At 46.3% G+C, this 23278-nt stretch overlaps 1 protein-coding gene across 1 annotated transcript in view; it reads right to left on the bottom strand.

Annotated features, from left to right (window-relative positions):
• Positions 1-7427: 7427 nt before the first annotated feature.
• LOC137545265 (ubiquitin carboxyl-terminal hydrolase 16-like) overlaps positions 7428-23278 on the bottom strand; it is a 129220-nt gene continuing 113369 nt past the window's right edge. The window contains exons 23-28 of the mRNA XM_068266383.1: positions 17981-18142; positions 16175-16970; positions 14447-14541; positions 12540-12626; positions 7708-7864; positions 7428-7623 (exon numbers count right to left, since the gene is read on the bottom strand). Of these exons, the coding sequence (XP_068122484.1) occupies positions 7499-7623; positions 7708-7864; positions 12540-12626; positions 14447-14541; positions 16175-16970; positions 17981-18142 (1422 nt within the window). The 3' untranslated portion in view covers positions 7428-7498. The remainder of the gene's footprint in view (positions 7624-7707; positions 7865-12539; positions 12627-14446; positions 14542-16174; positions 16971-17980; positions 18143-23278) is intronic.

Below are 23278 nucleotides of genomic sequence, written 5' to 3'. Positions count from 1 at the left end.
CCCACTGTCAAATATGTGCTTGAATGACAAAAAATTAGAAACAGAGAGCCCAATCTAACGTAGTATTTTTGATAAAAACTGAAAGTATTGTGTATAACAAATATACTCACAAGTGTGGGTCACCTCAAAGGCAACCACTGATTAGGCAGGTGGGGAGAATTAGAACCTGACCCCACTCAGGTCTAAAATAGTCGCTCTATGTAGAGAGAAGGATGGTGGACACCCCACCACCAAAGGGTGGACTAGATATGTGATAAACACGAGAATAACAGAGGTGCCAATCAAGGATAAAAACGATTAAAAACCGTCTAAAAGGAAGGGGGTGGGTGGACTTTACCTCCCTCAGGTGAATAATGATCAGGCCAAATGTGCCATTATAAATATAACAGTAACATTTATTAAAACAACTCTCCAAATGCACATTTGGAGATTTGTTTTAATAAATGTTACTGTTATATTTATAACGGCTCATTTGGCCTGATCATTATTCACCTGAGGGAGGTGAAGTCCACCCACACCCTTCTTTTTAGACGGTTTTTAATCGTTTTCATCCGATTGGCGCCTCTTTTATTCTCGTGTTTACCACTGTCAAATATGGTGGTGGCAGCATCATGCTCTGGGGGTGCTTCTCTTCAGCAGGGACAGGGAAGCTGGGCAGCGTTGATGGGAAGATGGATGGAGCCAAATACAGGGCAATCTTGGAAGAAAACCTCTTGGGAGTCTGCAAAAGACTTGAGACTGGGGCGGAGGTTTACCTTCCAGCAGGACAACGACCCTAAACATAAAGCCAGGGCAACAATAGAATGGTTTAAAACAAAACATATCCATGTGTTAGAATGGCCCAGTCAAAGTCCAGATCTAAATCAAATCGAGAATCTGTGTCAAGATCTGAAAACTGCTGTTCACAAACGCTGTCCATCTAATCTGACTGAGCTGGAGCTGTTTTGCAAAGAGGAATGGGCAAGGATTTCAGTCTCTAGATGTGCAAAGCTGGTAGAGACATACCCTAAAAGACTGGCAGCTGTAATTGCAGCAAAAGGTGGTTCTACAAAGTATTGACTCAGGGTTGAATAATTACTAATAATTACTACACACCCCACTTAGCAGTTATTGATTTGTGAAAAATATTTGGAATATTGTATGATTTTCGTTCCACTTCTCACGTGTACACCACTTTGTATTGGTCTTTCACGTGGAATTCCAATAAAATCGATTCATGTTTGTGGCAGTAATGTGACAAAATTTGGAAACTTCCAACCCTTGTAGGTCCTTTGCTGTCCTCCCGGTCCTCTTCTTTGACTCACTGTGTGGCCCGGTAAATAAACATATACATATATACATATACACATATATATATACATATATACACATATATATATATATATATATATATATATATATATATATATACACATATATATATATATATATATATATATATATATACACACACACACACACACACATATATATATACATACAGTGCAAAATTATTAGGCAAATGAGTATTTTGACCACATCATCCTCTTTATGCATGTTGTCTTACTCCAAGCTGTATAGGCTCGAAAGCCTACTACCAATTAAGCATATTAGGTAATGTGCATCTCTGTAATGAGAAGGGGTGTGGTCTAATGACATCAACACCCTATATCAGGTGTGCATAATTATTAGGCAACTTCCTTTCCTTTGGCAAAATGGGTCAAAAGAAGGACTTGACAGGCTCAGAAAAGTCAAAAATAGTGAGATATCTTGCAAAGGGATGCAGCACTCTTAAAATTGCAAAGCTTCTGAAGTGTGATCATCGAACAATCAAGCGTTTCATTCAAAAAAGTCAACAGAGTCGCAAGAAGCGTGTGGAAAAACCAAGGCGCAAAATAACTGCCCATGAACTGAGAAAAGTCAAGCGTGCAGCTGCCAAGATGCCACTTGCCACCAGTTTGGCCATATTTCAGAGCGGCAACATCACTGGAGTGCCCAAAAGCACAAGGTGTGCAATACTCAGAGACATGGCCAAGGTAAGAAAGGCTGAAAGATGACCACCACTGAACAAGACACACAAGCTGAAACGTCAAGACTGGGCCAAGAGCTATCTCAAGACTGATTTTTCTAAGGTTTTTTGGACTGATGAAATGAGTGAGTCTTGATGGCCCAGATGGATGGGCCCGTGGCTGGATTGGTAAAGGGCAGAGAGCTCCAGTCCGACTCAGATGCCAGCAAGGTGGAGGTGGAGTACTGGTTTGGGCTGGTATCATCAAAGATGAGCTTGTGGGGCCTTTTCGGGTTGAGGATGGAGTCAAGCTCAACTCCCAGTCCTACTGCCAGTTTCTGTAAGACACCTTCTTCAAGCAGTGGTACAGGAAGAAGTCTGCATCCTTCAAGAAAAACATGATTTTCATGCAGGACCATGCACCATCACACGCGTCCAAGTACTCCACTGCGTGGCTGGCAAGAAAGGGTATAAAAGAAGAAAAACTAATGATATGGCCTCCTTGTTCACCTGATCTGAACCCCATTGAGAACCTGTGATCCATCATAAAATGTGAGATTTACAAAGAGGGAAAACAGTACACTTCTCTGAACAGTGTCTGGGAGGCTGTGGTTACTGCTGCACGCAATGTTGATGGTGAACAGATCAAAACACTGACAGAATCCATGCATGGCAGGCTTCTGAGTGTCCTTGCAAAGAAAGGTGGCTATATTGGTCACTGATTTGTTTTTGTTTTGTTTTTGAATGTCAGAAATGTATATTTGAGAATGTTGAGATGTTAGATTGGTTTCACTAGTAAAAATAAATAATTGAAATGGGTATATTTGTTTTTTGTTACGTTGCCTAATAATTATGCACAGTAATAGTCACCTGCACACACAGATATCCCCCTAAAAATAGATAAAACTAAAAACAAACTAAAAACTACTTTAAAAAATATTCAGCTGATATTAATGAGTTTTTTGGGTTCATTGGGAACATGGTGGTTGTTCAATAATAAAATTATTCCTCAAAAATACAACTTGCCTAATAATTCTGCACTCCCTGTATACTGAGTGACAAGAGATGCAGTGACTTGGCTCTGCACATGATGGTACAGGTTTACAGTGTTTCGTTTTGGTGGGGGTTGGGGCGGGGTTATAGGGTTTATACCATGCTATTTTTTTGGAAAGTGAATGTCACTCTGTGCAGGTCAGATGACCGATAGGCTTTATATAATGCTATCTGTAACAATCACTCACAATATAGGCTCAAGACGGGGCAGTAGTGGTTGAATACTAGATGATGCCAGAAGTGTTTCACTCAGGTGATATTTTTTGGTGGGGGTGGGAAGTGAATGTCACGTGGCGCAGGTCAGGTGACCAATAGGATTTATATAATGCTATCTGTAACAAGAACTTGCAATACAGGAGGCAATAGTGGTCGGATACTAGATAATGCCAGTAGTGTTTTACTCAGGTTTAAAAATACGAACAAAAAAAAAAACGCGCTGGCTCCCGTTTAAATTCCCCGCCGGGCTTCGGAAACCGATATTTTAGACTTCTGTGTGCTAGTTCATAAAAATCTTCACAGGTGCGGAAGAAATGCGGTGTTTTACTGAGCTAAAGTGTCGGTAACATGAGAAGAGTAGCTGGCCGAGTTGTTACATTGCTGTTCTCCGTGCAGAGACAGCATTACAATAAAAGAGGCATCCTCAACTTCCCTTTAGATGTGCATGTTTTGTTATACTGCCTCTGCTTGCTCTGAATCTGCTCTGAACCTGTCTTTAGTCTTTCTAAACAATCTATTTAATTGCCACAGCTTAGAAGAACTTCAAGAAATTTTACACATGCAGGTTTTCTGATGTGAAATACACATCTGAAACAGGTACCCAAGAGGTTAAAAACACAGCTTAGGGTATTCAGGGGAAGCCTTGTTCCGCTCACCACTGCTGCCTGGGAGATCTGTCTCCACTAACTTTGTTCTTATTGCTCCCTTATCACCTCTTCAAAGCGAGCAGTATTCTCCGTGTCATTACCGCCTGCTCTAATCTTTATGAATTGACATGTGTTGGAGGTGTTTACAGCACAAGTCGGTAATTTACCGCACTGCTCGGGAATTTCAGCTTTTCATGTGGTAACAGCTTTTATGAATTGACATTTTGCTAAGTGCTCAGAAAAGTCAGCTGTTTTCAGCATTAGCGCATGCGGTAATGCTTTATGAACCGACCCCATTATCTTAGCAAAGCTGACATTCACGGCAAGATCAATCGTTTTTTTACACCTCTCTGTATAAAACATCATAAATAGACATTTATTGTACCGATAATTGCATATTTTTTATTGCATAATTACTGATGTCTGGTAATACAGAGACATCCCATATGGTCCCTGAAAATAAAATGCTTATAGCTGTGCTTTTTATATATATACAGATTTCATACATTCCCCTCCCCCTCCCCCCCCAAAAAAATTAGGCAGTTCCTAAAAGTGCACCTTTCCACAGGCAATGGAGGAAGCCATTTTTCTGGGCTGTTATTCAGAAATTATGGCCTGTTAGGAGCTGGCTGACTGCAGTAAGAAATGAGGAGAGATTTAGGCACAGAGTAATTGCCTCCAGTGTAGAACGGGCAGAGATTGCTTGAAGTGCACCTGTCACTTGTGCAGGGGTGGGGAAGGCAAGTAGACACTGTTATCTTAGCAGTAAAGATTGTACTTTGTTATTTATTAACTTACTAATAATATATTAAATACTTATTACAATAACAAACATAGTGTTTTTCTCAAGAGGTATGGAGATTAAAGTGTACCTGAGATAAAGAAAAAATATATACATACCTGGGGCTTCCTCCAGCCCCCTTCAGGCTAATCGTTCCCTCGCCGTCCTCCTCTGCCGCCTGGATTTTCCGCTATAGGTCCTGGTAATTTGGCCAGTCCCCCCATGAAGTGATGGGATGGCCCAAAACCGGTTCTGTCAGATTTTAACTGCCTACTTTTTCACGATAGTGGTACATTAAGGCCCCATTTCCACAGGGATATTACCTCTTGCGTGCATTATTTTTTTTTTCTTTTTTTTCACATGAAAATGTTCCTATTCCTCTAGCGTAACTGACTATCTGCATGGTACAAAAAAAGGACCACAAAAACCGCAGTCAATGGAAACTATTCCATTCAAGTTGCATTGGATGCAGTACTAATGTGAAGTTTCGCAATGAGAGTTCACGCTCACTGGAAATGGGCCTTAAATGGAACCTAAACTGAGAAGGATATGAATTTTTCCTTTTAAAATAATACCAGTTGCTTGGCTGTCCTGCTGATCCTGTGTCTCTAATACTTTTAGCCACAGCCCCTCAACAAGCATGCAGATCAGGTGCTCTGACTGAAATCAGACTGGATTAGCTGCATGCTTGTTTCAGGTGTGTGATTCAGCCACTACTGCAGCTAAAGAGATCAGAAGGGCTGCCAGGCAACTGGTATTATTTTAAAAGGAACAATCCATATCCTCCTCAGTTAAGGTTCCAGTTAAAGGAGAACTCCGCAAAGTGTAGATGAATAAGGCATTCACAAAAAATAACTCTCCTTGAGAGTTTACTTTGAAGTGTGTTGCTTCCTTTGGTGAAAAATTCACAGGGTCCCCTCAGAGGCCTCCATTATAGTAGTAGAGATATTATCTCCTCAGCTGCCTTCCTCACAAACTAATTACCGTGTGGCCAGGCACGTGTACAGCAGTTCAGTACCTCCAGCAGTTTGGGTGTTTATTACATCCATATAGATTACACACACCTAATTACACAGCAGATGGACAGGTATCCAGGCACTCCGTAGGCCGCATGCATTCATTTTTCGGGAAGGTGATGCAGAGGGAACATCTTTACTATTTTGAAGGAAGATGTTTTTAAAGCGAACCTGAACTCTTGCACAGGAGAAGGGAAACACAGAGAAATCTGTGTGCGTTTAAAGAGAAGATCCTGTCTGATTCTCCCTTCTCAGCAAGTAATGAGCTAGTGTAATTTGAGCGGTCAGCTCTCTGCCAACTGTGCTAAGTTCTGAGCTATGTAAACACCGGAGGTTAACCCTTTCTGTGCTCCCAGCAAACCAGAAAGCAACCACTCTGCAGAATATCAGTAGGAGTTCTAAGCTGTAACAAGGAAATGTTTTTCTGTAAAAGTTATGACACTGTTGCTTCTTTGTTAGAGCAGAAATGTCTATCTGTAAATTTTCTACCAAAGGTTGTAAAACAAAGTGGAACCAACGTTTCCCAACAAAACTAACACCGCAAAGAGACCCTCTGTATTCTGTGTCAAAAAGCCAATAGCATTGATGTTTGAATTCAGCATATTGAATTCAGAACACACAAATACTGCCGACTGCCACACTTCAGCACCATTTCAGTACTTCACTGCTTCCTCCTTCTCAAGCCGGGAGGAGGAAGTATTGGAGTTACATGAAACACATCGTGAAGTGCGAGTAGTGTCCTCCCCCTGACCCTGCCTGCTTGTTCCTTACTTTAGCAATACTGGAGCATGGTGATCGGCAGTGCTCATGTATTCTGAATTCATTATGTCAAATTTGAACACCAACATTAAAAGCCATTATATATTTTTTTACTTGCAGCATAATAGATTTTTTTTCTTTTGGAAAAAGTTGTAGGAAAAGTTGTGCTTGTTGTCTAGTTTGCAGTCTTTGGGAGCCAGGATTGGACAGGGATGGGGGAAGGGCTTCCAGTGCAGGAAGTACACAGGAGAGTGAAGCTATAGTGTGTTGTCTACTCTTACACCAGCATTATGGCCAGCTCACACTAGCGGGGGTGCCAAGTAGTGCACACTGCTACGTAAAGTTTTCATACCGCCACTGGCCAGGCTTTCCTATAGAATAAGCACACCCATTCTAAAGCTGAACTGTGGACAGATGCAAATCTCTTATCCTTCATCTGATAACCTAGATTGTTTTAATGACTTTAGAAAAGTCTTAATTTAAAGAGTAACTTAATTAGAAAAACAAGAACAGTTTAACTTACCTGGGGCTTCTTGCAGCCCCCCTGCAGTCATCCTGTGCCCGCGCCATCATTACGTAACCCTCCAGCCAGCAGTGGCGACCCCCTCAAAGCTGGTCGGTCGCAGCCAGTTGCTGGCTACTGTGCATGCACAGCCCCCGAGCTGCACACGCCCCGATTGTGCTGCCGTTGCTGGGAGTGTTCTGCGCATGCTCAGTAGAAATGAAAAGGCGCGTGGCTGGCCAGCTTTGCACAGGTCGCCACTGCTGGCTGGAGGGTTGTGGAAGGCGGTGCATGCCCAGGATGTCTGGAGGGGGTTGCAAGAAGCTCCGGTAAGTTAAACTGCATTTTTTTTACTTAAGATTTCCAATATTTTCTATTGCATTGAACTTTCCTACAAATTCTGGAAAAAAGGCAGCTTCTGCCCTTCCCAAGCCACCCTCTTTACAGCATGAAATGACAGGTGCACTTTGGAAGTTTAACGAAAATAAATATTATTCCTTGGCAATGGAGATTGTGGCGGATAGGAGTCTCCTCCAGTTACAGTATCCTCTCATAAAACAGGAGGTAGGCCTGGGCATTGAGGACTTTAGTGACTGGCACGGCTTGTACATGGCTGTCGCTGATGTAGAACCAGTGGCCCTTCATAGGCTCTGAACTCGGTGCTGCAAAGACAGAAAATGTGAATTAATGTGAGTACTGATGGAGTGATGGGAGAGTACATGGAGCTATCCCTGAACTTGTCTCACCCTCGGGAAGCGCTCCCCGCAGCACAAGGTCACACAGACGAGGGTTCGGAACTCGTGACTTCACGTAGGCGGTGTAGTGTCCAGAGCGCATGGTGCCGCTGTGCTCAATCACACCATATAAGGAGTATAGCAAGCTGGACTCTCCATCACAGATGTTCTGCAAGAAGAACAAGGACAAGGATTATCCTGTAAAACTGAACTCTATCTGACCTACTGGGCTTGTCCTTCTACAGGGAAATGACACTTTCAAAAATGTCTGCAGTTCAGTTCTATATATTACAGGGTTAAAAAGTACCACAGGTCAAAATGATAGAGCCTGTCATGATAGAGATGGAGTTAAATACTTACCTGTTCTGGCACCATCCCCCCAGGCAGGTGGCTGATTTGCCCCTCTCGGAGATGTGGCCCTGGTCATTTTCTTTCACAATTGCTGTAGAGTCTCCGGCCACTTCCATCTGCATTATTGTGGCCTGACCCAGCTTGGCAGCCACTGCGTAACTGGTAGCTGCTGAGCTGGGGGTGGGCTGCAGCAATGCAGGTGGAGGTGTCCCTAGAGCTTTGGCAGTCTGCAAAAACATGGCCGCGACTGCGTTCCCGTGGAGGAGGGTGGAGAGTCACCTGTGACCTGATGACATTGGATTAGGTAATTATTTAAACCTGAGAACCCCCCGATGCACTATCATTAACACAGAGCCAAATCATGACAGGCTCTGTCATTTTTAATTGCAATACGGCAATCCAAACTCAGTTCACACCCACTGGCCTGCCACTCCGCTCATCCCTTCCAGAGGCACCTACAGCAGAGGAGTACATATCATTGTCATGTTGCATCAGCTGGGTGCCGAGATAAGCCACTATGAGTAAAATATTGGCTAACCAATTCTAACCTTAATTCTCCCATTAAGGTGGCTAACCTTAAATACCCCCCTTCCCCCGGTAGTACCTAGCCTAAGCCCCCTCACCTAATGCCTAACCTTAACCCCTCTAAAAAGTTGACTAACACTAATTGGTTTTGGGCGCCAAAAGTACCGATAGTGGTATAGCCATTAAATTCTTTTTTTTTTAACCATTAAATTCTATAGTTACATAGTTATTTTGGTTGAAAAAAAAGACAGAGTCCTCAGAGGTGGCACTCCTGGATAGGTAGGTCATCCTGAGGGCTAAAGCTACGCTAAAAGCTACTAAAGGTACACTAAAAATGCAACATACCAACATAGGTGTAGATAATAGTAATTGGTGGATGGAGGAAACCAAAAACATAACATTATTAAAAAACAGTTAAAAAAGAAAAGGAGAGATATAGTTGACCACTCCCGTAGATTTCAAAATAGCCAATATGACTTGATATAAACTCAAGACTTTAATGCCCACTGTGTGTAATAAACTCTTGAATTGAAATTGAGTCATATTGGCTACTTTTTAAATCTACAGCGGAGGTAAGCCAACTAAACCTCTCCTTTTTAAATGGTTTTTAATTATATATATATATATATATATATATATATATATATATATATATATATATATATATATATATATAATAGAGTAAGTGCCTCAACCTTCAAGCAAGAAGAAGAAGTAGTGCCCTGCCCCCAGGGCATGCCTCAACCTTCAAGCCAGAAGAAGAAGTACTTTGCATGAGAACATATATGCGTGCTCATACACCAAATTTAAGGCCTCTTTTCCACGGACTGTTGAGCTGTGTGCTCAGCAAGCAGTTACCAGGCAGCAACAAGCAGTTACCAGGCAGCAGTGAGCAGTTGTGAGAGTCAGAGGCATTTCACTGCCTATCAACAGCCCATGGAAAAGAGGCCTTACCCTAGCAAGTCTGGCTTTGCAAACAGGGGCGTAGGGCCTGTGGTCGCAACGCTCGCCACGGCGACCGGGCCCGGCTCCCGAAGAGGCGGGGAGGGGCCCTGGGGGCCCATGTCTTTTTGTAGTGCCGACCGTGCGGCCCGTGCGCGCTATTGGGAGGGGGGAGCCGCAGCCACGGGGAGGGCAGCCCGTCCTCTCCCTCCATTCCTCTCCCCGGGGCCCCCCCCTCAGATGCAGAGTGAGCGGCGCACGGAAGCGCTGTAGGCAGAACTCACCTCCGTCCCTGCGTTCCAAGCGCCGCTGATCTCCTCCCGCTGTATAGATGCTGATACACACTGCTTCCGGCTAAACAGGAAGCAGTGTGTAACAACATCTATACAGCGGGAGGAGATCACCGCCGCTTACTCTGCATCTGAAGGGGGGGGGGGGGGCCCGGGGAGAGGAAGGGAGGGAGAGGTCGGGCCGCCCTCCCCGCGGCTGCGGCTCCCCCCTTCCTACCCTATCCTGGGAGGGGGCAGCTACCTACCTAACCTATCCGGGGGGGGGGGGGGGGCAGCTACCTGATCTAACCTATTCTGGGGGGGCAGCTACCTAATCTAACCTATCCTGGGGGGGCAGCTACCTAATCTAACCTATCCTGGGGGGGGCAGCTACCTAACCTATCCTGGGGGGCAGCTACCTAATCTAACCTATCCTGGGGGGCAGCTACCTAATCTAACCTATCCTGGGGGGGGGCAGCTACCTAATCTAACCTATCCTGGGGGGAGGGGGGGCGGCTACCTACCTAACCTATCCTGGGGGGGGGGGCAGCTACCTACCTAACCTATCCTGAGGGGGCAGCTACCTAACCTATCCTGGGGGGGCAGCTACCTACCTAACCTATCCTGGGGGGGGGGGGGGGGGCAGCTACCTACCTAACCTATCCTGGGGGGCAGCTACCTACCTAATCTATCCTGGGGGCAGCTACCTACTCTAACCTATCCTGGGGGGCAGCTACCTACTCTAACCTATCCTGGGGGGCAGCTACCTACTCTAACCTATCCTGGGGGGCAGCTACCTACTCTAACCTATCCTGGGGGGCAGCTACCTACTCTAACCTATCCTGGGGGGCAGCTACCTACTCTAACCTATCCTGGAGGGCAGCTACCTACTCTAACCTATCCTGGGGGGTAGCTACCTACTCTAACCTATCCTGGGGGGCAGCTACCTACTCTAACCTATCCTGAGGGGCAGCTACCTACTCTAACCTATCCTGGGGGCAGCTACCTAATCTAACCTATCCTGGGGGAACGCTACCTAATCTATCCTGGGGGGCAGCTACCTAACCTAACCTATACTGGGGGGCACCTACCTCATCTAACCTATACTGGGGGGCAGCTACCTAATCTAACCTATACTGGGGGGCACCTACCTATCTAACCTGGGGGCACTTGTCTAACCTGTATTCGGGGCACCTAGCTAGCCTATACAGGTGGCAACTATACTGGCTACCTATATTGGAGGCACCTACCTAACTAACCTATACTGGGGGCACCTACCTATCTAACCTATGCTGGGGGCAACTATTCTGGCTACCTATATTAGAGGCACCCACCTAGCTAACCTGTACTGGGGGCACCTATCTATCTAACTTATCTAACTTATACCGGCGCCGCCCTCCCTATCTAACCTATACTGGGGGCAACTATACTGGCTACCTATGCTGGAGGCACCTACCTGGCTAACCTATACCGGGGGCAACTATACTGGCTTACCTATGCCTGGCTACCTATACTGGGGGGACCTATAGCTGGCTATAGGGATTCGGATATGTGTGTGCATCAAGTGTTGCCAGGGGAGGGGGGCTGTTGTTGCCGTGGGGGGGGGCCCACATCCAGATTCCGCATCGGGGCCCAGAGGTTTGTAGCTACGCCACTGTTTGCAAATCTGTCCTAATTGGCTATTCATGAGACAATGCTCATACAAATGCATGCACAAACCAATACCGCAAAGCGGTCACCCTGCTACATGCTACATTAGCACTATCCAGGAGCGCCACGGGGAGGATTCCCAATGCCCCCTTTTTATACAACCGGGGGGGGGGAAACGCAGGGTCCCAGGCTCTCTCACTGCCTGGGAACCACAGCGGCACCCCGGAGGGTGAGGCTGGGTGGCGCAGACAACCCCCCCAAGTGTGGCCAGCGCCGGGGAGAGCCGTCCGCACCCATCTCCCAATATTAAAAACAGGCACTTACCTTAACGTCCATTGCATTCTGCTACATGCGCATTAACTTGGGGGCACCACATGAGAAAGGAGAGCAGCATGGGTCACCCCCTCCGGGGTGCCACTGTGGTTCCCAGGCAGTGAGAGAGCCTGGGACCCTGCAGTCCCCCCGGTTGTATGGTCGGCATTGGGAAGCCTCCCAGTGCTAATGTAGCATGAACTAATTCCCGCAGGGCGTTCACTTTGCGTTATTGGTTTTTGGACCCTGTATAGTTTGGCATGCGAAAGCAAATGCATATTTGCATGAGCATTGTCTCATGAATAGCCAATTAGGCCGGATTTGCAAAGCCAGACTTGCTAGGGTTAAACTTGGTGTTTGAGCACGCATACATTTTCTCATGGAAAGCCTACTTCTTCTTGCTTCAAGGTTGAGGCACGTACTATATTAGATAGATGTGGCGTATGCTACGATGCGGGTTGGCTAGTTTTATATATTTTTGGAAGAAGCATCCACTGTTTAACTCCTCACATTGATCCGGTATGTCCACAACTGTGTATTGATGTTGGAAGGACTAATCATGTATGCAAACTGTGGCCGTTTACTTCTACTACTGCACAATATTGATCCTGTGTTTCCCCCTTGCCACCTTGAGTGTGTCTGGTATGAAGGACAAGTGGATTGTTCCCTCTTTCTCATGCTAATTAGTGTAATTGGAAGTTGATGACAAGTGGTGTTGAAGGTCCCCTCACATTTATTAATAGCAGTTCCAATTGGAACCAGTTATTTTACTAAAAGACTTTAACGGCTACTTACCTTACACTTTGCTGTACAGAAGGGAGCCAAGTCTATCACTTCTGGGAACTTTATGTGCTTATTGATCTTGTGAAGACTGAAACCATTCTACAAATGAAAGGAAATAAATCTTAGCAATAAAGCAACTGAACGTGGGCACTTCAAATTGCGGCACCTGCAGTCTGCCTATAAAGTAAAAAGATGGCAGAGCACATTACAGACGGGGTAAACGGAACTCAAAATGGGAATTGGTTAGCAGTGGGGTACCACAAGGGTCAGGACTCGGTCCAATTCTTTTTAATGTATTGTTGAATGATTCAATAAACTAAATACAGAGCGATGTAGCAAACTTTGCAGATGATACAAAATGATGCAGAATTATAAACACCAAGATGGATAGTGAAATGTTACAACAGGATCTTAACAACATGACAGATAAAAATTTAATGCTGATAAATTTAAAGTCATGCCCCTTGGATGTACCAATGGTGAAGCACCATATAAAATAAATGGCATACAGCTAGGAACATCAGACTTGGGAATACTGGTTGATAACAAGTTAAGTAATCATAAAATTCTAAGCAGTAACTAAAAGCAAATAAAAATCTGGGATGCATAAAATGGGAAATAAAATCTCGAAGTGCTAGTATTCTACTCCCTCTATATAACTCACTTGTGAGGCCACATCTGGCGTATGGGATACAGTTTTGGGCACCACACTATAGAAAGGACATTGACCTTCTAGAAAGGGTACAAAGACGGACAACTAAATGAATCAGAGGGATGGAAAATCTCACCTACCAAGACTCCACTTAAAGCATATCTGAGCTGAAAGAAAAAAGTTAACCTCAACTTACCTGTGTCTTCATCCAGCCCCTAGAAGTCTATCTAGTCCAGCACTGCAGTTCTGCTGTGCTCCAGTGTGCTGCTAACCTCTCTGAAATATCACGGATCATAGCTGTGGTTGCGGGCTTCTACACATGCTTGCGCCCCTCTTGATCGCACTCCAGTGGCTGGGAGTATTGTGCACCTGCCCAGTTTAAGTCTTTGTGAGCTGTGCAAGCTCAGAACGCTCCCACCAGAGGAGCATGCTCAAGAGAGTTGTGGGTGGGGCTCACATGACTGTTAAGGTGCGTACACACGCACTACAAGAGGCAACGACGGGTCCTCCGGACCCTCCCGCTAGGTGGTCTCTTAGCCAACAGTAGCGCGTGTGCATGCGCTGTCGGCGGACTGATGACGCTGTTTCTGAGCGATCCGCTCAGCGCTGCCAGCTAAAAGACCGCCCAGCCGGACCAGTCGTTGCCTCTTGTAGTGCGTGTGTATGCACCTTTCTAATCTACTCCTACCATTCTGATTACTGGTGGTGGAGATCACCTGGTTACAAGGCTACAATAGGAGTGTGTGTGTTCAGTGTGTGCTGAGTGTGTGTGTGTGCTGAGTCTGTATGTGTGCTTGTGGAGTGTGTGTGTGTGTGTGTGGAGTGTGTGTGTGTGGAGTGTGTGTGTGGAGTGTGTGTGTGTGTGTGGAGTGTGTGTGTGTGGAGTGTGTGTGTGTGTGTGTGTGTGTGTGTGTTGAGTATGTTGAGTGTGTAGGGGGCATTTTGGGATCAGCATGGGGGATTCTGGGTTACATGCAGAGGGGACCCCAGCTACTCTGACTGTCAGCCTACTCTTATTCTTCTCATTTTTAAAGTGCAAGCCTAATCCTAGCGCAAAGAAGAGTGGCACTCTTATCAGAGAGTGGGGTCACATCACATGACCCTCAAAAGTCTAAGACACCCATAGGCGAGAATGCAGGAAGGTTTGCGGATAGGTCCAGGCAGAGCAGACAGAAAAGAAGAGAAAATGCTGATACACAACGCATTAGTAGATGCTGCCGACTCTTTATCATAGTCTTGCAATATACGAAATGCAAGAAAAATATACCTGTTGGAATCTCTTTAAATGGAGAGTCAGGATGAGAGGCGGAGCCGACACCAACATCTGCTTCTTGCCATTAGTGTAGACAAACTTCTTCTCCACTGAAAACAAAAAGGAGTTTGAAGAATTGTGTGAATCAAAAAGTTAAATGTTGACAGGAATTATAAGTTATTCAATTCCCTCGCTATAAACACTCATACACTACTAGGTTTAAAAGAAGAAAACATGTAAACCGCATTCATTTGGGGATCACATGACGACCTCTGCACTCTTCTCACCCAAACACAACAATCTTCATGCACTCCTAGCGAGGCAGGGGGTCTGGGACACGCCCCTCTCATATGGCTCTGCTAGGCTGAGTGGTAGTCTGGGAAGGCCCCTCCCATAAATCTTCCCCAAAAGCAGGGCATTGTGATTGTTTTATTTTATGCAGGACACAGCAACCCCCCTCCAACCGGGGGGGGGGGGGGGGGGGGGCAACAACAAATTGTCTACACCAAAGCAGTAAATATAGCTCTTTAGACTTTAGTTGCACACAACTGTGTAACAAAAATGACAGTAGTGACAGGTTGCCGTTTCAGCCTCCATAGGTCTTTCTCAAGCTGCAATAGTCAGTAAGGTGCACCTATAAAAGGTTGAAACAGCAGTCTGTCGCTGCTGTCATGTTTGTTTTATTTTCACATTGTAGTTTTACAAATAAAGTCTAAAGAGCTATAATTACTGCTTATGGTGCCTTCCCTTTGTTGGATCCGTTGCTATATGACCCTAGTGGTACTAGGGTGCGGGTCGTGGCACACATTTCTGGGCGTCATTGGGTGCTCCTTCACGCCAGTTTACATATGAAGATATGATCTACAGACTTTTTTTATATTACACACAGTAACCCAGATCTGTACTGAGAGGGTTGATTTAGGGAGCTTTAAAGATCCTGGACACCTGCAGTCAAAACCTATCTCACAGATCATGTGATGACTACCTGACAACAGGGCTGTGGAGTCGGTACAAAAATCTTCTGACTCCAACTCCTCAGTTTATGAAACCACGACTCCGACTCCAATTCCGACTCCGGGTACCCAAAATGGCTCAGACTCCGACTCCTCGACTCAGACTCCTTAGTCTAATACTTAACAGGGCTGTGGATTTTGTACAAAAATCATCCGACTCAGACTCAGACTCCCCAGTTTATGAAATCAACGACTCCGACTCCAACTCTGACTCCAGGTGCCCAAAATTGCCCCGACTCCGACTCCACAGCCCTGTCTGACAACCCAGGGTTGTCCCAAGAGGATTGGGTTCAGATGGCTTTTAAAAATGCTGGACACCTGCAGTTAAAACCTACGCTATAGCCCATGTGATGACTACCTGACAACTGATCATGTGACGGAGCATCAGAACGGTACAAGATTTCTCTTTTCATTACTGAGAGCTGGGAACATTTATAAATGTGATGCAGGTTTTTAAGGACGTTCTTCAAAGGAAGATGCAAAAATTCTATCTTTTTAAGTATGAAGATGTTGCGATTATGTAGGGTCGTGTTTGGTTAATTTTCTTTTGAGTCTTTACTGGGTCACTTTAACAGGGCAATGGACAGTGGGGCAGTGTCATCATAATCCCTTCCTCTTCTTGTTTTGGAAAAGGTCAGGGCAGTCACTAATCACAGCTTGCGCATGAAAACCCAGCTCTAACACTGAAACCTTATGGCATCAAGGTAGGTGTTTTATTAGCCTTACTTACCTTTGTTATTATGTTTCTGCATCTTTGCCTGCCTCTGGGTGCAGGTATTGCACAGTAGCTGATTGTTTCCAACCAGGTTCTCCTTGCGGGTAAACTGATAAAGACAACTAAGGACTGACCACTCATCCAATTGAAGCTCCTTTCTGTCTGAGAGGGCACAAAAGGCAGTTTTGGGATCTTCGTTCACCACTTCATAGACTTGGTTTGTGGGCACGTCATTTACTATTTCAATTTCAATATCATTGAGTTCAAGGTTTGAGTTGAGATTGAGTCTGTTCAGGTTTTCCGTTAGTTGATTATCTACATCATCTTCTGCTTGAGAACTCGAAGACATCTCGTCTTGGACCTCGACAATATCCATGTTCACTTCAGGGAGGTTTCCATTCTCTAGAAGAACCTCCGTTGTTTCACTGCTGAGTTGGGTTTTGTTGTCAATACTTTCATTATTGGATCCAGTTAGTTCTGTAACTCTCTCATTCAGTTCGTGATTATTCTCCTGATCTTCTACTGCTGAATTATGGTTATTTTCAAGACTTGCCTCAGCTTTATTTTCCAAATTTGCCAAACACAAATCTTTGTTGTGTTTAGAACAATCGAGATCTTCCTCGTTCTTCTCCACATCATTGTCACTGGTTAGCTCAGGAGACAACGCCTCAGCTGTGGTCTGCTCTTGTGGCTCACAATTGTTGTCCAGCATGTTGTTGTCAGGGATGGATTCCTCGTCGTCCTGTTGGCTCGCATTGAGATCAGTCAACACTAACGTCTTGCCTTGTATTTTCTGCTGTCGCCGTTGAGTCTGTTGGATGATGACAAATTTTTCAGTGAAAAGGACCTAAGTAGATAATAGATCATAACATTTACTCGGCACCTTCCGCTGACTTTCATTGTCTGGATCCTTAAACTAGTACCAATTTACTCAGATATAAGGCCTAAAGTAAACCCGAGAGGATTGTACTTGTAAAGTTTGTATCTTCTCTTTTAAAAAAAAGTAAATAAGTAACTACTGAACAAGAAAAGAACCAAACTAGCATATGAAAGAAAAGCAGACCAGAGGTGATGTTCACACAAAGTAGAGGCATTAGACTATGACTATGGTTGGGATTAGATAGTGAGCTCCACTTAAAGGATATCCAACCTGAAAGAAAAAAGGAAAGCCTAACTTACCTGCTTCCCTCCAGTGCGCTGCTAGCCTCTCTGAAAGATCCCTGTGGCTGCAAGCTTCTACGCATGTGCGCACCTCTGGTGATCACACTTCTATGGCTAGGAGTATTGGACAACTGCCCAGTAAGTCTTTGTGAACTGCGCAAGCGCAGGATGCTCCCTCCACCGGTACGCAATGATAAGAGGTGTGGGGACCTTTTGGAGGGGATTCCAGCGCACTGGAGTGTAGCGGAACTACAGCATTGGACCTGATAGACTACTAGGGAATGGAGGAAGTCAGAGGCAAGTTAAGCTTAGCTTTTTTCTTTCAGCTTGGATATCCTTTAAAGCAGTGTTCCCCAACCCTGTCCTCAAGGCCCACCAACAGTGCATGTTTTGTGGAAAGCCACAGAGGTAGTTAATTAGCTCTGCTGAGGCACTAATTACCTCACATGTGAATGTTTGTGGTCTTATGCAAGACGTACTGTTGGTGGGCCTTGAGGACAGGGTTGGGGAACTATGGTTTAAAGGACAGGTAGTGATATGACTATGTACGGTACTTCGAAAATTACTTTGAAAGACATCAGTGATTCATAAATATATAATAATGAAAGTGGAGGTGGCGCCCTGAATGTGACAACAAGACTGTCTTCATGAGTTGCTGACCTTGGCTTGTTTTTTGGCTTGCTTTTTTGCTTTCTTTTGAAGGTGTTTACTTGGCCCTGAAGTAACCTCATTTTTCTCCTTCACATAACTGTCATCATTAGCATCCTCATCCTTCTTTTCATAGACTGCTTTTGCTGATTTGGGGGTATTCTTCTTGGAAGGCTGAAATAAAAGCACAATAGTGTATGATACAAACTGCGAGGAAGAGTCTGATATCTCCAGGCAGCCAATAACAGAGACTGACTGGACTACTACGGCAGGTGTTAACAAATATTAGTGTACATGAACAGCCGGGTGACAACTTAATGGCCATACTGAGAAGTTAATATACAGTGGAAAGATTGTTAGTCACCCACTGTGCCAAGGGCAGCATGGGTTGAATGAAACAACTGCTCAGTAGCGTCCCTACCATAGGGCGGCAGGGGGCGCCCCGCACCGGGTGTCGGGCGCCCCAGGGGGTGTCATCAAGGCCTCCCACAGAGGCCTGTGCAAGACAGGAGGGGAAGCAGCACGGAAAGGAGGGGTGGCGGGGAAAGCGGCGGGGAGGGGGGCCGGACCCCCCACCTCCCTCACCTGGGTCCCCTCCTTCTGGCGCTTCCCCCTCCTAATTAGTCGCAGCGGGCAGCAGCGGGCAAGAGACTCACCTTCCTGCGTTCCAGGCGAAGGCAAATAGCGTCATCGTCACGTGACGCTGGTCTCCGCCTTCTCCACCGCTCACTGTGCTTCCTGATTGGCGGAAGCACAGTGAGCGACAGAGAGGTCGGAGACCAGCGTCGCGTGAGGATGACGCTATGCGCCGCCGCCATCGCCAGGAGCAGGTGAGTGAGTCTTCTTCGCCGCTCCTGCCCGCTGCTGTTAATTAGGAGAGGGAAGCGCCAGAAGGAGGGGACCCAGGTGAGGGAGGTGGGGGGTCCGGCCCCCCTCCCCGCCACCCCTCCTTCCAGGCCTTCCTCACACTGGGGGCAATTGTACTAGCTATTCTGGGGGCAACTAAATTAGCTATACTGGGGGCACCTAAACTAGCTATACTGGGGGCAGCTATACTGGGGGGCAGCTATACTAGCTATACTGGGGGGCAGCTATACTAGCTATACTGGGGGCAGCTACACTGGGGGCAGCTATACTAGCTATACTGGGGGCAGCTGTACTGGGGGCAACTAAACTAGCTATACTGGGGGCAACTATACTAGCTATACTGGGGGCAGCTATACTGGGGGGCAGCTATACTAGCTATACTGGGGGCAGCTGTACTGGGGGCAGCTATACTGGGGGCAACTAAACTAGCTATACTGGGGGCAGCTATACTGGGGGGCAGCTATACTAGCTATACTGGGGGCAGCTATACTGGGGGCAGCTATACTGGGGCAACTAAACTAGCTACACTGGGGGCAGCTATACTAGCTACACTGGGGGCAGCTATACTAGCTACACTGGGGGCAGCTATACTAGCTACACTGGGGGCAGCTATACTAGCTATACTGGGGGGCAGCTATACTAGCTATACTGGGTGGGGGGCAGCTATACTAGCTATACTGGGGGGCAGCTATACTCGCTATACTGGGGGGCAGCTATACTAGCTATACGGGGGGCAGCTATACTGGGGGCAGCTATACTAGCTATACTGGGGGCAGCTATACTGGGGGCAACTAAACTAGCTATACTGGGGGCAACTAAACTAGCTATACTGGGGGCAGCTATACTAGCTATACCTGGGGGCAGCTATACTAGCTATACTGAGGGGCAGCTATACTAGCTATACTGGGGGCAGCTACACTGGGGGCAGCTATACTAGCTATACTGGGGGCAGCTGTACTGGGGGCAACTATACTAGCTATACTGGGGGCAGCTATACTGGGGGGCAGCTATACTAGCTACACTGGGGGCAGCTACACTGGGGGCAGCTATACTGGGGGCAGCTGTACTGGGGGCAACTAAACTAGCTATACTGGGGGCAACTATACTAGCTATACTGGGGGCAGCTATACTGGGGGGCAGCTATACTAGCTATACTGGGGGCAGCTGTACTGGGGGCAGCTATACTGGGGGCAACTAAACTAGCTATACTGGGGGCAACTAAACTATCTATACTGGGGGCAGCTATACTAGCTATACTGGGGGCAGCTATACTGGGGGGCAGCTATACTAGCTATACTGGGGGCAGCTATACTGGGGGCAACTAAACTAGCTATACTGGGGGCAGCTATACTAGCTATACTTGGGGCAGCTATACTAGCTATACTGGGGGCAGCTATACTAGCTACACTGGGGGCAGCTATACTAGCTATACTGGGGGCAGCTATACTGGGGCCAGCTATACTGGGGGCAGCTATACTAGCGATACTGGGGGCAGCTATACTAGCGATACTGGGGGCAGCTATACTAGCTATACTGGGGGCAACTAAACTAGCTATACTGGGGGCAACTAAACTAGCTATACTGGGGGCAACTAAACTAGCTATACTGGGGGCAGCTATACTAGCTATACTGGGGGCAGCTATACTGGGGGCAAATATACTAGCTACACTGGGGGCAAATATACTAGCTATACTGGGGGCAACTATACTAGCTCCACTGGGGGCAGCTATACTGGGGGAAACTGTACTAGCTATACTGGGGGCAACTATACTAGCTAATACTTTAAAATACAGTTAGCTACGCCCTCATCTGGTCATAACCACGCCCATTTTTTTGCTGCGAAGCACGCCGCAGGTTGTGGCCACGCTCATTTTTTAGGAGGGGGGGGGGGTGTCTTTTAATACCCAGCACCGGGTGCCAAATGCCCTAGGTACGCTACTGCAACTGCTCATTACTTAAAGAGGATCTGTACTCTTAAGCCTCATCTACACGCGTAGATGAGGCTCCGATGTGCCTTATCAATCGAGCAGCTGATGCGGCTCGATTGATAAGATCCAACAGGTCGGATCTTGCCACCGCCGATTCCCTGCTCGTTCCCCACGAGGGGACAATGGCAGGGAATCGAGCGGAAGATAAGCTGCGCCGGGCGGGGACGAGGGCGGATCGAATCCGGGGGACACGCAGGGATGCGGAAGAGGTGATCGAGCCGCCGGATCGCCTCGTGTAGTTGAGGCTTAAAATTCTTAAAATACAAAGCATACCATTCTATTCATTATGTTCTCCTTTGCTGCTTCTGCCACTCCCTGCTGCAATCCTGGCTTGCAATTGCCAGTTTTAGGCAGTGTTTACAAACAAAAAACATGGCGGCTGCTAACCAGCATGTGATGGGCTGAGAGAAGCTCAGGCTGTGACTCATACAGAGCCTGGGGGGGGGCGTGGAGAGGGTGTGTATAACTTCTACCTATCACAGCAGAGCAGCACATTCCTGCCTGAGCCGACAAAGCTGACAAAGGAAAGAAGATTAGACTATATAACAGAGATAATACAGCCACTGTGCAACTAGGAAAGGTTGCAGTAAGACAGACCACATTAGAACAGGTATAGGAACTTATAGGATAGAAGAAATAAGGCTGAAAAATTTGTTACAGAGTCTCTTTAAATAAGGTCCCATATGCAATTAACATAACATTTTCTTCTGAGTTTTATCCTAGGAAATACGTTTTTACCTTTTTCTTAACCTTCTGAGGACCGGTTGCCTAACCCCCCATGGGGACCAGAGCAGTTTACATGCCGGGGGGGGAAGAGGTAAGTGGATGGCGTTTAGAAAGCCAGGCAGCCATATCCCCACTATAAGCTAGCTATGCATCGTTGCCCCCAGTATAGCCAGGTGTCCCCGGTACAGCTATCAGCCATTACTCACTTCCCAGGGTCTTGCAATGAGCAGCTCTAGCAGGGATGCCGGGCAGAGCGGAGGCATGTGACTATCGCCGGGGGAACGTTAGGCAGGCGAGTCCCGTCCCCTTCTTCCCCTCCTACCGCCGCTGCTCAACAGTGATCACTACGATTGGCCAGCGATCGTAGTGATCACATGATCAGGAGCCAATCGCCATGGCTCCTGATCACTGAGAGGAGATGTCGGCTGTCTCGGGTGCGCACAATTGAGCGCACAAGAGCGGAAACAGCAGGTGGCGTAAATTCTACGCCGCATCAGTTAGGCAGCCACAAGTGCGGTGTAGGATTTACCTGTGGTGATCCCCAGAAGAGAAAAAATATATACATACCTGGGGCTTCCTCCAACCCCCTCTGGCCTGATCTCTCCCTCGACGTCCTCTCCACCACCTCCCCATTTATCTGCAATGAGCACCAGTAAATTGCCCAGTCGGTTTAGTCAACGCAGGTGCAGAACGCTCCCAGCGAGGAGAGCACGATGGGGGCACGAGGCCAGGCCGCACATGCACAGTGGGCCCCAGGCCAGTGGACTTAGCAGAGACGATTGCGAATGAACTGGGAGGCGGCGGAGGACATCGAGGGAGCGATCAGGCTGGAGGAAGCCCCAGGTGTGTATACATTCTCTCCTGCCCCAACTCAGGTATACTTTAAAATAGCTTCCCAGCAGCACTTTGGAATTAAAAATATATATATATTTTGAGTGTTTTCCTGCTTGCTGCTGATTTAAAAGGCATTTTATTGACAAGTTGTGAAATATTAGAATCAACCAAAAAAAAAACATGAGTGTCTCCTGAAACAGGTATAAAAATGTATTGAAAAATCGTAGAACAGCCATAGAAAATCCCCTTACCCTCCACCTTAAAAATACTGATACACGACCGTATATCAAATGTAACCTCAGCTGATGCAGATACCAAAAAAAAAAAACACATGCACACCAGCAGCTGCACACACACTTCAAACTGCATAAACTTGCACTAAATGCAGAAATTCATGTAGGCAGACTGGGTAAACAAGGTACCCTACATACAGCACTGCAGCAGGTAGTTAGTAAGCAATAGCAGGACAATGCATCTGATTTCCAAAGTTCCACAAGACCTGGTGAATCAATGCTTATATTAAAAGTTCCACGGTTTGGACAAGCAAGGAGACTGCTCAAAATATCACCAACTTTTGGTGTTTTGATAAAGGTTATGTCCTCGGTCCTATGCAAATAAACTTTTAGCTGCAGGAGTGGCAAGTAAAGAGGGTGGTCTTCAAGGTTTTAATGGGCAGTCTGAAGAGACTGGTGAGATAAAAGTCAGTATTATATGGATGGCCAGAAATGCCTTTTCCATACACACTATTTCACTCAGCCTGGAGACGTCAGTTTAAAATTCTAAACATTTAAAAAAACAAAATTGCATAAAAATGAGAAATAATAAGCTCTCAGGATGCGCAGAAGTAATTTGGGAGTATTGTGAAATTGGGGTACATTGTTAAGACAAGACAGGT

Source organism: Hyperolius riggenbachi, chromosome 2 (genome assembly GCF_040937935.1).
Source record: "Hyperolius riggenbachi isolate aHypRig1 chromosome 2, aHypRig1.pri, whole genome shotgun sequence".
NCBI lineage: Eukaryota > Metazoa > Chordata > Amphibia > Anura > Hyperoliidae > Hyperolius > Hyperolius riggenbachi.
The sequence above is the reverse complement of the archived record's forward strand: the minus strand, read 5'-3'. Positions and strand labels throughout refer to the sequence as shown.